This window comes from Augochlora pura, chromosome 9, assembly GCF_028453695.1.
Source record: "Augochlora pura isolate Apur16 chromosome 9, APUR_v2.2.1, whole genome shotgun sequence".
Lineage (NCBI taxonomy): Eukaryota > Metazoa > Arthropoda > Insecta > Hymenoptera > Halictidae > Augochlora > Augochlora pura.
In genome coordinates, this window is record NC_135780.1 from 5,491,476 (window position 1) to 5,507,266 (window position 15,791).

At 44.3% G+C, this 15,791-nt stretch overlaps 1 protein-coding gene across 1 annotated transcript in view; it reads left to right on the plus strand.

The window, feature by feature from the left end:
* Positions 1–231: 231 nt before the first annotated feature.
* The window catches only part of LOC144475454 (protein-L-histidine N-pros-methyltransferase), a 40,489-nt gene continuing 24,929 nt past the window's right edge, over positions 232–15,791 (plus strand). Inside the window, exons 1-2 of the mRNA XM_078191422.1 lie at positions 232–570; positions 12,945–13,156. Of these exons, the coding sequence (XP_078047548.1) occupies positions 379–570; positions 12,945–13,156 (404 nt within the window). The 5' untranslated portion in view covers positions 232–378. The remainder of the gene's footprint in view (positions 571–12,944; positions 13,157–15,791) is intronic.

Consider the following 15,791-nt stretch of genomic DNA (forward strand, 5'->3'; position numbering starts at 1 on the left):
TCGCATAAAAGATATAGTATAGATTCATATAAATGTTTCTAATGTCTTACAGAATTTTCTTGGAACGCAAATCCGAGGAAAATTACTTTTCGAACGAGGAACGACTATTAATTTTCTATTCCAGATAGCAGGGACGTTCTTTGTATATTCCTACATGGTCGACCGTAACGATCGACGGGAAAGACGGTTCCTTCGTCGGGCAGCAGGCGTCGCCACTGTTACCAACATGGCCACGTGCTAAACGTGTTTACGCGAAAGTGCGTCATCTTTCGTACTTCTCTTGTTCGTATGCCGAAGTATTGGCCGCGAGATTACGGTGCCGAGTTTCTTGACATGCGTGCGCGGTGACTGACAGTCATTTACGTGCTCCTTGGGAGCATGGCGGGCGCGGATGCGCCTATTCCGATGTGCACCTGCGACGTACGGAATGTGGTTACCTGTTCCGCTGTCAAGCAGGATGCACCCACGAGTAGAGTAGTCAGGAATTACCGACCCCACGGCAGCCTCGCCAGAGTGCTTTACGACAAGCAGAGAGCAGACGAGCAGCTCGAGGCCTACGACAAGACGCAGGCAAGTTGTACCGTAACTAGGTTACGTTTCTCGTCCAATCCTGAACCACCGTCTTCTAAGTCGCACGTATCCGCCTGGGAATATTTGCATTGCCGCCCGAGATCACGTCATTGGTCCCCAGCACCATAGATATAGCAGTAGGTCACATCGATAAACGCTCGAACTGATTTTTTTTTTCCTTGACCGCCCAGCCGCAATAACGTTCGTTGGAAATGTCCTCAACTAAAACAAACACTGTTTGAATATATTTGACTTTGTTGATATACTGCAAGAATAGTATTTTCACTTTTTAGCGGAAGAAGTACATAAAAGTCCCAACGTGCGTTGAGAGACGTAAAACCAGTCGTACGAGATAACGTTCATTTGAATGCTACTGATTCACACGTTATCGTTGCGTTCGGTTGCGTACTCGCCGCGAAGTGAACGTTAATCACGCTTAATTATACCGTTCCGAAAGAGTCCCTTTCCGAGAATTCAGTCTTTAAAATCTGGACTTCAGAAACCGTGAGTGCCGCACAGGCCGGCAAGGTAATTAGGGATGCTGAGGGAGGAAACGGTCACAGGGGGATGGGGCAGGGAGAGGGAGGGGGGTCAGTAATAATTAGTACAATTACCGCACAAGGCCAACCACCGACTAAAACCTCTTTCCTCGAAGCTGCTCAAGAGTCAAGACCGTGCTCGGTAATTACGGGACAATTACGTCCTCGATATTCCTGAAACATCGAAGCCGCTCCGGGCGCTGCCCTCCCCTCTCTCTCTCTCTCTCTCTTTCGCAATTAGTTCTATACGCGAACCCACGGAGTTGATACTATTTATAATTACACCGTACGATTGTTTTTAATTCGACTATCGCGTGAGCGCCGGTAATAAGGAAGAATTCGATTTCTTATGAAAAGCCACGCACGTAGTTCCAGAGTCTGCCGTACGCAAGGCGGGATCAGCTTTAATGCTAACTTGTTGCGTACGTGAATAACAAGGACAAAAAATGTCGTAGGATCGAAGTCGTTCATTTATTGTAACAAATACTTCGATGTTAATTAAGAGTCTATATAATTTGGGTAGTAAAATAGTAGTATAATAAATCTTACTTTCAGATTTAGTTTTGGTTTAACTACCATGTACGATTAATACAAACAAAAAGACCATTGGTAATTTCGGGTTCGTAAAGAATAATTCTATTAATGGTCATATTTATTTTCTTCGTTGCAATAATTACGTAACTGCGCGCGATATTCATCGATTCTCGCTCCTTTACGGCCTTGAAGTAATAACAAGAATAGTCTGGGTCGAATATGAGTCAGTACAGAGGCAGATGATCGAGTTGCTGCAACAGTTATTTTATTGAAAGATCACATATGAAGAATAGAAGCAAAAAGATATTATTTGTACCAATTTTTTAAACTGCTCATGGTGGGGGATTAATCGATGCGACTTATATTTGTTTTTGGGCATAATTAACCTTGTATTTATCGAATAAATATAAAGACTGACAAGAATTAAAACATGTTATGATGTTTTGATAATGTTTATCATAATAATCGCTATTATTCTGATAGAACAGCGTATACAAAATATAAAGTATTATTTTTTTTCATAATGATTTTAATACAACCAAATAGATAATTATTCTGTTTATATAATTTGTATACCGCGAGATAAGTGCTTATTTAGAAAGTCTATTTATTTTTAAGCTTTACTTAATTGTAGATATACTGCTAGTTTCAAATTTCGAACCAAGATAATGGAAATATTAATAAAAAGTCTGATAACGATGAAGATGACGGTATTGATAACATTGAATATGTGTGAATTACTTCTTATATCTATGAAGCTTTCGACGTAAACAATAGCGATCAACTGAACAACTGTTAGTTTCAGTAAAAAAATCAATATTAGTTGTCTGCACTTCCCACAAATAGTTTAATAGTTTACGTTTCTGAAACTAATAAATAATTCGTCCTGTATTTTGACTACAATCAAACTTCAACATTAAAAACTTGGAATTATGGAAACCGAATAAATATTTATTGAGATTATGGTTTTGTTTCTTCTATATTTATCAGTACGATCACAAAACGCAGGTTTTATTAACCCTGAAACCAAGTTTGAAAATTCATTTAAATTTCTGTAATTAAATAAACGAAGACCATATCGTGCGTTAAGGTTCTAAAAAAGAAAACAAACACCTCTACATTTGGGAATCACGCGTTCCACGCGGGCAAGCAATTACCGTACCCGTGAAGAAAGCATCTCCCCTGTTGACCTTGCCGCGGCAACGTACACAAAACAATAGTTAATATACCGTCTTATATCCTGTACCCTAAGTCAAATACAATGCGACGCGCGCTCGTGTGTGGGTACGCGCGGTAAGGTAAAATCCATTCGCGGACGAGGCTGACTAGCGGAAGAAGGAAGCTTTTATCGGTGTTTGCAAGAACCTTTTGCTACGACAGAGAGCAAATCGATTCGGAAGGCTGGCTGAGCCGAGTACTCGAGCAGGTGCCCGCAGGAAAAGAGAAGAATCCCATTCGGTCGCGTGAAACGAGAAATTTGAAATTCGTGAAGAGGGACGTCCCCGCGAGATTTCAACCGCCCCTCGACCCCCCACTCGCCCCCTCCTCCCTAACTCCCAGCGACCAAAATCGACGCAAGACGTTACTTCTCCTCTTTCCCTCTAGCCCCTCTGACGGCAACAACCCCTGCGCACGCTATGTTTCTGGGGCTGCCAACATCTAATATCCCTGAGCAGTCTGAAAACTTTACTCTCAGGCCGACGGTAAGGGCGTGAATACGTCGGGGCTTGGGCGGTGTTTTTAGGATTTTTAAAAGGCCAGTGTGCCGGCACTGTCTTCGCCGAGAGAAGGGGGGCAGACAGTTGCGAAGGGTGCTGCTTTAAAATATTAAATGACTGATGGATGAGACTCCGGAGAGAGAGGGAGAGAGAGAGGAGCTAGACGACAAAGATATTTACCGGCGAGACGGTCGCGTCTTCTTCCTTCCAGCCGCCCCGGCGGCTTTTACGCCACCGTGTGTCCCCGTTTCTTAGGAATTTTAACTTCTGGCCACGGTAGTTGGCGTTGTTGGCTGTCGTCGATCTTGCCGCGTCTCTACCGCTGTACACATTGAACCGCCCAGGAGCTTGTAAAATCCTTAGAACGACGCGTGCATTGTTCAGACGGTGATAATCATACGAACAATTTTCAATTATGTAAATAGGCTTTTTCACTCGGCACTAAGGGGGTTAATATTTCCCGTAACAGGGACAGACAATTTTTGTTTCTATTATTTGTGTATTTTTGTTTTTGAACTTTGACGAAAGAAGAATTAATTTTTACTTCGCTGCAGAAGAAATTAATAATAATCATATTTGGTAGAATATTGCGTGGAATTTTTATCACGAGTCTGGCTCGTTATTATAGTGCAGGGGTTAAGAATTGTATCGGGTGACCGGCGACCCATGGGAGTCGTATTAGTTATGAAACTATATACGTATGGGCTCGCACGATTTCCAGTCGTCGAAATCGACAAGAAAACATCTCTCCGTTATGATTGATACACGCGACGAGTGACAAAGGACACGCGACACGCGCTCGAGAATAAGCGGCAATGTAAATAATATCGAATATACCGATATCCATTATGCCGTGGAGCGGACATAAAAGAGAAGATAGAGAGAGAGAGCGTTATCGGTGGCGCGACGAGCAACGCGGAATCGTTCGACGGAGAAGGTGGCGAGTTGATACGGTCCGCGCGCGTTTACGGCCCGGGAACGGAAATCTCGGAATCGTTCGGCGCGCCTCATCGGCCAGAATCGCGGCGGATGATCTAGTCCGATCCGCGATAAAACCCCCGGACGTTGGATTTTCGTTTATCAATCCGCATAATCGCGCGCGAACACGAAATCGCTCGCTCGCGCGCCCGTCACGGTCTCTTTGAAAAAAAGAAACCGATTTCTGGAGCCACGAGGGATCGGCAGCTCGGTTCTCGAATAGTCGTATTTATGTCTTTATTCGTACGCGCGCGCGGGGGAGGGGGGGGGATACCGGTTCCCCGTCGAAGAAACCACGGACGCTGGATTCTTCGGCGCGCGTACAACGGATACGCTTTGTCGCCGAAGGTTCTTACGCGTTCGACGCCGATGGCCCCGCGGTCGGCCGGGTGGAGCTGATTTGAAATTCGCCGAGCAAAAAATCGCCGAGGACGAATCGATGAAATGAAAGATTCCATTAAACCCCCCCGGTCTGGCTCTTGATCCTCCTCCTCCACCCACCCTGGCGTTTCTCATTTCTGTCAATTACTTTTTACCGATCGCCGTTTCATCGCGTAACCATGCAAAAATACTAAACGCGCCGCGCGCGGCCGACGGTTTTTGCGTTTTTCATCTTCTTCTTGCCGTTTCGATGAAGTTAGCCCGGTCGGGCTAAATCAGCCCCCTCTCGTGCAACTCGCCGACAATTTTTTCGCGATTTCTCTGCCGAGCTAAATGTCGCGTATGCTTTGGCAACGTTTGGCTCCTTATAGAGCGAGGTCTAATTATTCACCCTAAGCCGATCCACGATTATTGTGCGCGGCTTTTGAAAGCGGCGGACGAACGAAGAGAACGTTCGATTTTTAGGGATCTGGAGATATAAAATGCCCCGGGTTATATGAAATGGAAACACTGTAAGTCTGAAGAAATATTCTAGATTTACAGTTAAAATGGCTCCGACTGCAAAGGATTATATGTGAATATTATTAATTTTCTTCTAAATCGAAATCAAATTGAATTCTTTCGTTATCAGAGTATTGAAACTAGACCGAATAAAGGCAAAACAAGAAACAAAAATGATCTAGTTTTATTAAGGGAAATATTAAAGACGAATAAGTGCTAATCGGCGCAACATAAAAGGAGGAGTCATAATAGTGCTAATAAAGAATTCTACCTACAATATCATATCCATATACAATATCATATACCATCCGACATCTCGTACAAAATTCTGAAAATTCTAAAAAATTCTGCAAATTCTACTTCGCTCGACGCGCGAAGCAAATCGCTTTGATTTTATATACTGTTCGAAATTGCTGGACGAGTCGAAGCGTTAAAACTATCGCGATGGAGACTCGGGCGGCATTAACCGACCGTTCTCCGCGCGAAACGCAGGAAAATATTGCCGAAGCGGACGTTAGATAACCGGGCTGCGTTCTCAATGGGGCAATCGATGGGGGCATAGAAGGCTGTCATAAGAGCCGCGTTGGAAAATGTTGGGAATCCCGTTGAAAAAAAGTGCCGCGTAAGGGCCGGGGGGGGGGGGGGGGGGGACCCGTCGAGAACCGCGCGCATCGTAATTTGCAAGTTATTTCGCGCCGGCTATACGGATCGGATAACGAAACCGCGGGACTCTGACACAGATCGTTATCGGCTCGTTCGGAAAACATTCCTCGGGCGCACGACGTAAATCCAAGGACGTGCACGGTAACAAGAGAGTACTCTCTTCCAGGCGTTTCACGCATGATCGATCGTGACCATGCATCAGGGAAAAGGAGTCGAAAAGATCATATCGAGATTGTTACGTGGAGGTTGCGCGCGTCCGCCTGCGTGACCGCTTCGTCGCGATACCGATCTAATCCATTTCGAGACTATGATCCTCCCTGGGTTAAAGTGATTCGGCAACGATACTTGTAAACACCGATCTCTTGTTCTCGCTAACCCTTACGTCTTGGAGAGAAAGGGTTTCACTCTAATCACGCTAATCACGCGTTTGTCATTGCAGTTGAAGACACAGCCGCGACTCTTTAAATATTGACTAGAATTACCTTTTATATTATATTATATTATATATAACTATTTTAAGCTTAGATCCAAAATTGCTATTTTGACCAGCCGTATAGTATAGTACTTAGTATAATTTATGCATGTGAAATTGAGTCTTGCGACTCGTGAAACTGTTACGATTTTAACAGAAGGGTCTTTAACCCCTTGCGCTACAACCCCTTTTACGCTGCGCTATTTAGCAATAATTTGTTCTTAATATGACCAGATAATTTTTATTTCTTATATCGTCTTCATCTATTTCCACTTCTAAACTCTTCGATAATAAAAGAATTTCATTTAATTTCGATTTCGAAGAAACGAATAGTAGATCTTGCATAAAATCTTCACCACGAGTCTGACTCGTCATTATAGTGCGAGGGTTTTTTTTATTATAGTATCAACATTATATTGTTAATTATACAAGAATTTTCATTGGCGTTTCAGAGGAGCCACTCGAGTGCAAAGGGTTAAAAATACTGTCGCATTCCGCCGAGCGACATGAAAGTCCGACCGGATTTGAAATTACGAGGGAATCTATACAAAGCGACCGGAATAAGCGTGCCAACAGCGTGATTTGTTGTCGCCGGGGATGGTTTGTTGGCGAAACAGTTGCACGGTGGTGGTGCTGCTGTCGGTGTCCCGTCGCCGGTTCGCGTAGTTCGATGATTTACGAAAGTTCTCGAGCACCGTTTACGCGCAAACGAACTGATATTCTAGGCGCGGTTCGAGTTCGTTAGCCGATCTTCGATCCCGATGAAAGCTCACGGTTAGTTACACCGACGCCTTTCTGCGCGCCGCTTCCCGCCGCTTTCCCAATCAACAGATGCCCCCGTGTTCGGGCCGCTCGCGGCGCGCCGCGCGTCGAAAAAGGGGAACCCTTCTCCTCCGTTCCTCTTCCACGCACCACCACCCTCTCTTTACTTTTTGCAGTCGAGCACGATGCTAAGGAAGGTCCTCCGCTAATGAGACGTTTCGTTCCAGTTTAAAAGAAAAGCCGAACGATCGGCTGTTAGAAAAACTCGCGCCCAGATCAAACGTACACACCGGGGAAGATCGAGCGAAGAAGCTACGAAGCGAATCGATGCTGAACCGGAGCTGGTTATTTATTTAAAAGAACGGGGACTGCTTCTATTGCTGGCTACGAATTCCTCGCTTCTAGTGTCTTGAGCGAGAACTTATTCAAGGTTCTAATATAATTTTTCATTTCATTACTAGGTTTGAAACCTGACATTGAAAGGTTGAAGTCTCGAGTTTCGTCCAGTTAATTATCGTTAATCAAAACGCCCTGGGTCTCGGTCCAGAAACGTGGTGGAAAGATCGCGGCGATTCTCTCCGGCGCCAATATAACGCCCGCTGGCTCGCGCCCGCCGCCGCCGCCTGCAGCAATAACATAATGGCACAGGAAGAGAGAATGCGTTTGACTCGCGATCCAACACGCTCGAGGAATCCGAAGAGCTCCACGTACGAGCGGCCAAACATCCCCAGTATTCCTCGCCGAAAGCATAAACTGCTCGACGGCGTTGTTTATTGTTCACAGTTTACGCCTGGTTTACGCGTGCTTCGGGGCCCCATTCCCCGATCCTTGAATACGGGGGATTTCCAGAAAAAGGAACCCGACACACGGCCGAAAGAAATGAACCGGCTAGAGGAGAGGAGAAATCCGAGATCCCGTGGATTCGATGCTGCGCGCCCTCTTGGCAGACCTCCATTTTATTCCATGAATTACAGATACCGGGAAAGCGAGAAACAATTCCGCGGCGTGACGCGCGACTGTCGCTTCAGAAAAAAAGAAATACATACGTCGATGATCATTTCAATGCGAGCCGATGCGTGCGACACCTCTGCGCCGACACTCTGCTGTTTCCCTAATTTGTTTATAGATCGCGGGACATTTTGTGCGCGTCGTGCACAGTGAGGGAAAAAACGAGTCCGTCGAAACGACGGATTTTGAAATCTCCATTTGCAATTTGTACAGCAAATTTTACGCGTGGCGAATACACTCGTCGTTACATAAAATATTGTCATGATAAATGCCTTTTTGTTATTTTCTGAAAAACATTAGATACGACAAAATTAGATTTATCACCTTGCTTGATTAATCAACTATAAATATGGAATTTTAACGCCTCGTTTCTTTTGTCTTGGGAATAAAACGCGTCGAAACGTTGTGTGACCTGAAAGGAAAATCTCATTGAACTACGATCGAAAAATTGTGACCGGTAAGAGGCAAGGCCCATAGAGCATTGTCGCGAGAATTTCAGGTCTCCTGCAATTACGGTTAGAGATCGCTGAACGAGATAGAAATAGGTTCGACACTTTCGTGGCAGTTGCATCCTTTAGGGAATTACAATCAGAAAAATCGGTCACCTTCGAATTATCGTCTGGAAGACGTGACCTATTAAATAACACGTAACCAGAGGTAACTCTGAGCAACCCTTTTTTTGTCTCAAGTAACATAGATTTTATTATTGATTAGAATACGAAATCTTAATCTACGAGCAACATATTTAACAATTATTATTCCTTTAAAGCATCCATTTCGAACATGGAGAATTTAACTCTGTTTGAAAATGTAATACTTGATTATTTATGCCCTGACTAAAATGAAAAAAAAAATGAGAAATCTTGTTGCAATGAAATAATAAAAGAAAGTGTTAAACTTGTCTTTTATTCATTTAAATTACTATGAGCTCAAATATTTTTGCAATCTTCGTATCGTTAATATAAAATATATTTTGTTTTTGAAACATTTCGCTATATGAATTTTTCACAGGCAAGGCATACAAGTTTCGCATAATAAAACACTATGATCCAACTAGATTCCAGATAACGCGTCGAACGTAGGAGCGGAGTTAATTTAAGATTTTGTCGAAGGTTTAATCGTGTAATTTCGAAAACGGTAAAAAATATCCCCGAAATGCCGCCACTGACAAGGATTTCGTGCAAAGCTATGGTTATACGATTGTGTTTACGTTTCCCAAGCTTTTCTACGCACCGTAGCGTGCCGCCATAAAGAAGCGCATAACCATTTCAAACAAAGTGTGCTGCCGAGCAGGAGCCTCGCCCCATGATCAACGAAACTCCTATGTATAAACCCGAATTATGATGTGGGACCGCTGTTTCAGCGGAAACAGCAATTACCACACTCCCGATGTCCCTTTCGTTTTAATGTTTATCGCGTTCCACTCCACGTAACGTGGAATTTGTAACACCTTTGGTTGCTATAGGGTTTTCCAGTAAGGCCGCTACACCGTCCCTATGAGAAAACCCTGTACTTGTCATGCGAGCCGTAAAAAAATAATTATCGAGAGAAAACTGTCGTATTAAACGTTCGCGAGATGGAAAGAATCCAAGAAAACTGGGCCACCGCTTTGAAAGAAAGATCAACCCTTTGTATTTTGTTTTGGTAGCGCGTTGCGGGACGTTGATTTAGATGACGGTGATTTCCGAGTTGGCTACTTGTTACCCGAGTCGGAAGGTGATTGGTGTGTGGCGGAGGACTACGCGGAAGGTGTGCGAATACGATTCTCTCTCTCTCTCTCTCTCTCTCTCTCTCTCGTCTCTCTACCTCTTTGACTGATTCATTCCGTCTCCATCCGCCGCGCCGCGCCGCGCCGCGCCGGTCCGCAGCAGCAGCGTCACAGAACGTCGCCACTAATGACGCAAAGAGGAATGCTGTCCGGCTGTCGGTACAGCCGTGTCGGTAGCCATTTGTAATTCGCCGAGAAAAAATTGATAAAAAGTCGAATCAAAGTGTGATGACGGAGGGAGACGACCAGCTACCTGCAATTAACGATGCTCTCGCTGCCTGATATAATTAAAATCCCGTGGTCCCTTTCAGTTCCTCTTCTTCTTTTTCTTTTCTTTTTCTTTTCTTTTCTTTTCGTTTCTCTCTTCTCGCGTAACGGCTCGCCACTTTTAAGAATCCTTTCAATTTCCTCCCTTTTGTCACTGTTCCGATTCGAACAACCACAAAAATCACCAAAAAAAATCCCGTCGAATGCCGCGGCAAGTTTCGCACAGAAATATTACACGAAAGCAATGACACCGGACGCGTTTTCTCACGCTGCGCTTTAAAAGGCAATTGAAAAGACGCTGAATTATATCTTGGCGCAGGTAATTCGTACGCCATTACCTGCGCCAAGATATAATTCAGCGATGAAAACGATATATATCGAATACCGCCGTATTATTTAATCGAACGATCAGCGAGTCGAACAGTAATGCTCGCCCCGTTTTGGCAAAAGTGTAACCGAGTATGCTTGGGAGTCTTTAATATTTTTTTTGGCAATTTTTATCGACGTATTTTTCAAATCATTACCTGTACACATGTTAGCTAAAATAGCTATCAGAAGCTTAGTGCTCGAATAAAAATCTTTAAACTATGTTTCCTAACAATTTTGAAAATTTGTTTCAATTGTACTTACGAATTGTAATACATTCGAAAATTATTTTCAATAGATATCGACCAAGCTCAGATTTAAAAATTGTTAAAGGTGTAACTGTTCTATGAATTGCAAGACATAATATATATTGTTATATAAAATGGAAATATGCTCGAAACCAGAATAATTATTTTAGATTTGCAGTTGAAATGGCTTCGAGTGCAAAGGGTTAAAGTTCGTTAAACGCGAGAGTGTCCGGCAGCCCAGAAAATCCAGTAAAAACGCGCAGAGACGAAGGCGCGCGCGTTGCGTTAACATCGTAGCACATTGTATCAGTTCCAGGACGATTTAAAAAAAAAAAATTGCTCGTCTCCCCGGCACCCTGCCCGACGATGACAGAGTCGACAGAATATTACAGAGATTCTGCCGGAGTTAATTCCCGTGGGCCGTGGAGGAACTGTTTTAATTAGAAAATCTAATTGATGGCTGCGTATGGTGTGGCTGCCGAGCAATCCATAAACGACTTCTTAGGGCTGTGCACCTGGCCAACACGGCGTTAATTACTCACCTTCTGCGGCCGGGTCCTTCCATCTCCTCGGCTCCCCTCTTTCTCGTTCTCTCCCTCGGCTTCACACTCTCATACACACTTCTCTCTTTCCATCTCTTTCTATCTTTTTCTCTCTATCTCTCTCTATCTCTTTCTCTTTTTCTGCCTCGCTCCCTCCACGCCGACACCGTTCTCGTTTTTTACGAGCTCTCTTGACTCGTGAGCCTGAAAGAGTCGCGAGTGTAGGAGAATAAAGGTAGGGGGGAGAGGGAGGCGAGAGAGACGGAGGGAAAAAGAAAGGAAAACGTCGAATCGCCGTGAGGGAAAAGGAAAGGGAGGCGAAGTTGAAGTGCGGTAGGGCGACGAAGAGAGAGAGAGAGAGCGGGAGGGAGGGAGGGTGTGGGGTAGGGAAGGGGGTTAGAGAGCAGGAGAGAGCAACAAGTGTCTCCCGTCGCGAGGCGCAAAAGCATTCCTAATTACGCCCCTGCCCTTGGAGCGAGACGAGACAAAAAGCGCGTTGATTACATTTTCGTATAATTTCATCGGTCGGCCTCTCGCCATTAAGAGCCACCACCGCGCGCAAATTAGATCGATTCTTTAATGCCCGGAGCCCGCGTAATTGGTTCTCATTCTCGGAAGCTGACGATGAAATCGGATATCTGTCGTGTACCCAGACACGGGTGGGACCGCTGCGGGGACCAATGGACCCCGGGGGTGGGACCGCTGCGGGGACCGGTCAACGGTAATTGCTTCTCCGACTGTTCTGCGGTTCCGCGCGGCGGCGACGGCGGCGGCGGTTTTCGGAGGCCGCCGCCACGGCCACGGCGCGAATATCGTTAATGTCGCGATACGCGCGTTCGATAATGAAGCGAGAAACGGTTTTTTTGCGCCCGGACACTTTGCGGGGATGTTAATGAATCGTAACGCGGCCGCGGCGGCTATTATTTCAACGCGCGCGACGAACGACGAAGTCGATCTCACCGGAGTCTCATCTCGCGGTCGTTACGCGCGACGTCATTACCCCCCGAGGAATTGGAAATATCCGCGGATGATCTTCGACGTAACACTGTGATCAAAAAGTAAGGTGAATTTGTTCGTAAAATGTAAATTCGTTGTTTATTCTTACAAATGAATGTCATCCCCTTTAAAGTAATCCCCGTCCGATAAAACGCACTTCTGTCAACGCTTTTTCCAATCCTCGAAACAGTCAGTATTTTTCCGGTACAGCCTTCGAGACCTTCTTCGATTCGGTTTTTATCTCCTCGGTCGTGTCAAAACGGCGTCCCCGCATCGGCCCTTCGAGTTTGCTGAATAGCCAGAAGTCGCGCGGAGCCAAATCAGGCGAATACGGTGGTTGCGGATATGAGTCCGAGTTTTTGGCAAAAAAGCCGCAGTATCACATGGTGCATTATCGCGATGACTTTTGGTTGTTTGCAAAAACACGCGTAACTCGGAGATAATTAAACCTTTTGACGAACAGACGCTTGGCAAATGTTATAGACAGTCCCCTACCAATCTAGGAGAAAGAAAATAATAGAAGAACGAATAAAGAATTTACATTTTATAAACAAATTCACCTTACCTTTTGTTCACAGTGTTAATATAACATTATTACGATAATAATTGTAATATGCAATTTCTGTTACAGTGGTACAGAGTGGACACGACGAAGATACGGGAGGATCTAGTGTGCTTATGGATTCCGCTCGGATCGGGCCCGCAGCACGACCAACCGGACAAAACTGCGGAAATCTTCCTGATGAAATCCGTCGAGAGATCCGACTCGTTGCCGCTACAGGCATGGCATTCCCTCGCGAGATCTGCTCTGTCCTGGTTCATCAGTCGCACGTCCATAAATGGGTGAGTCCGTCCAGCCAGTTCAACTTTTCTTAAGATTACAAAAATTTATCCTTTGTTATTAGAGCGCCCGGGAAAAACCGGCATCTACGTATATCAAAAACTTTGGCTTTTCTAATAAGGAAACTTTGATATCTCGAGAATTCCATTTTTGAAACTTTACAGTCTCGCGGGAGACTTTAATGGCGCCGGGCGATCCTCTTTTCTTACGGACGCAAATATCGCTTTAAATTCATCGCGTCGTTTCTCATTCTCGTGCTGCGGTTTCGACAGCGCAGCAAAATTCTAATTAACGTGTTATTTATCAATATTAACTAGGAATATAATGACAATCAGATTTAATTTTTACAAATTCGTATAAATAACTCAGCAATTTACACTTTTCAGATACTGCAAAACGCTCGATTTCTTTCTGTTTATATCGTCAAAAATATATTTTCTTTAAAATATTCTACTGACGAAGATACCATAACGACAGAGTAAATTTGTTGTTTACTATTGTTCTTTAAATGATCGTTATGTAAGTGCGACCTTCTCCTACAACGAGGTATTAGATAAAGATGGGTCGATGACGATAACCCTGAATTTTTCCGCGACAATGCGCCGGGCGATTCGCAGCCCGGTCGTCGGCCGTAAATGAAAATTGCAACGAAACAATATCACATTGTTGGAGGTTTTCTATGGTCGCCGTGGCGAGGCCTCACGGGCCTACCAAAGGCAGATCGTTGCGCGAGGTGATGAAAGGAGGCTTTCCCTTCTCGCCGGTTAATTAATAACCACGCAGATACGATCTCCGCCTATCTCGCTGTCCGATGAAGCTCGACAAGCTGGTGGCAAAGGCCCTAGCCATGGCTCTGCCGTTGCTGGCTCGGCTCTTAAGGCAGGCCCCGACGAACAAACAAGGAGAGGAAGAGAAATAGAAGGCTGGAGGGAGAGAGAGAACGTTTCGATGGAGAGAGAGACGGAGAGAAAAAGAGTAAGAGAGTAAAAGAGTGAAAGAGTAAAAGAGCGAGAGAGTAAAAGAGCGAAGGAGTGAGAGAGATAAAAAAGAGGCAGAAAGAGAAAGAAAGTAAGAGGACGGAGAGAGGGCACGGCCCGGAGAGAAAGAGGAAGAGAAATGGTTATTGATGACCAGCTTTGTTTGCCCCCCGAACCGTTTATTAAAATCCAACGCGGGTGATTAACCTCTCCCCGACTGCGTCGTCCTGACAGCTACCAGGCGAAATACCTCCGCGGCACCGGTGTGTATATAGGATTGACCGGGGAACCGTTTATTAAAATCCAACACGGCTATCCGTGCTACTAGGCGGAACAGCCTCCGCGGCGCCGCTTCATGAATTAGAATGATGTAGAAGTTTCCTTGCGGTGGCCCCCGCGCGCGCGCGCGCGCTTGCGAGCGAGCGCGGTCCCTGAATTGAGCAATTAACGCATTACGTACCGGGCACACGTTCTCGGCCCGGCTGTCCGCGCGGGGATAAATTCCTGATAAAATATAGGATTTTCGTGGATCCGTTTTATTGATCGTAAACGCGCGGATGAAACGCATCCCCGCGGCGCGCGCCCCTCCGTAAAAGTCAATCCACAGTGATAGTTAATATTGTTCGTAATGCTGTAAATAAGCGTAAAATATGGAGAGGGCGAGGGGTGTTCGTGCAAGCCGATGGATGTTTGTGAACCGTGATAAAAAGTACGAGAATCGTGCGCAAGAAACGTCCGGACGTTCTGGACGAATTTGATCGATTTTGTTGGCTAGATTAACCCTTTGCGATCGAGCGGCGGCTCTGAGGCACCGCTAACATTGTTCTATCTTTATGTTTCAAAACAATGTTTAGACTAATAAAGTCTAGGTTTAAATAATTCTTGAAAGTAAAACTGTTGGTATAAATCAGAAAAGTCAATTTTAATTCGAAAATATGTAGCTGTGATTTGGAACAGTAGAAAAGCGATACAAAATTAAGACGATATTGTTGCAAGCAAATTCTTAAATGGCACCTGTTCCTCGGAACAACCTTAATCTAATCTAGAAAATCTTATCGTGAATGAATTGTTTCATTGCATTGCGTATAATATAATATATTATTAATCTGTATTAATACTACTTCTTACACATTTATATTATTAATTTTGATCGATGCCAATATGTTAACAACGTGTTACTAATAATAATACTAAAATTTATTTTATCATGGTATATAATATAATATATTATCATAATATAGAATTATTAAGAATTATTAATATCAAGGCGGATTATAATATATATTTTTATTTTAATGGCGAGAACTTTTATAAAAATTTACTAAGAACTTATAACAGCTAACGCATTCGTTTCTTTCAATTTAAATTAAAAATACAGCTCATGCGGAATAGGGAAGGAGATGGTGTAGCAAAGGTGAAACAGGATTCCGCGTTCCAAATTGCCTGGTCTTATCGGTTGGCCGTTTGCCATTGAAATATTAAGATAATCTTCTTCTACATATTCAAAGAATAATTCCGACGATATCAGATAATATTACTCACGCTTAATCTTTTCGACTTTCGTAATCTCTCATCTGTGGGGCCGTGCCACCTTAAAACCCAAATGGAGTATCATCTTTGGGGCCACCTATATTTCGAACTCTTTAACATTTGTTCTTTT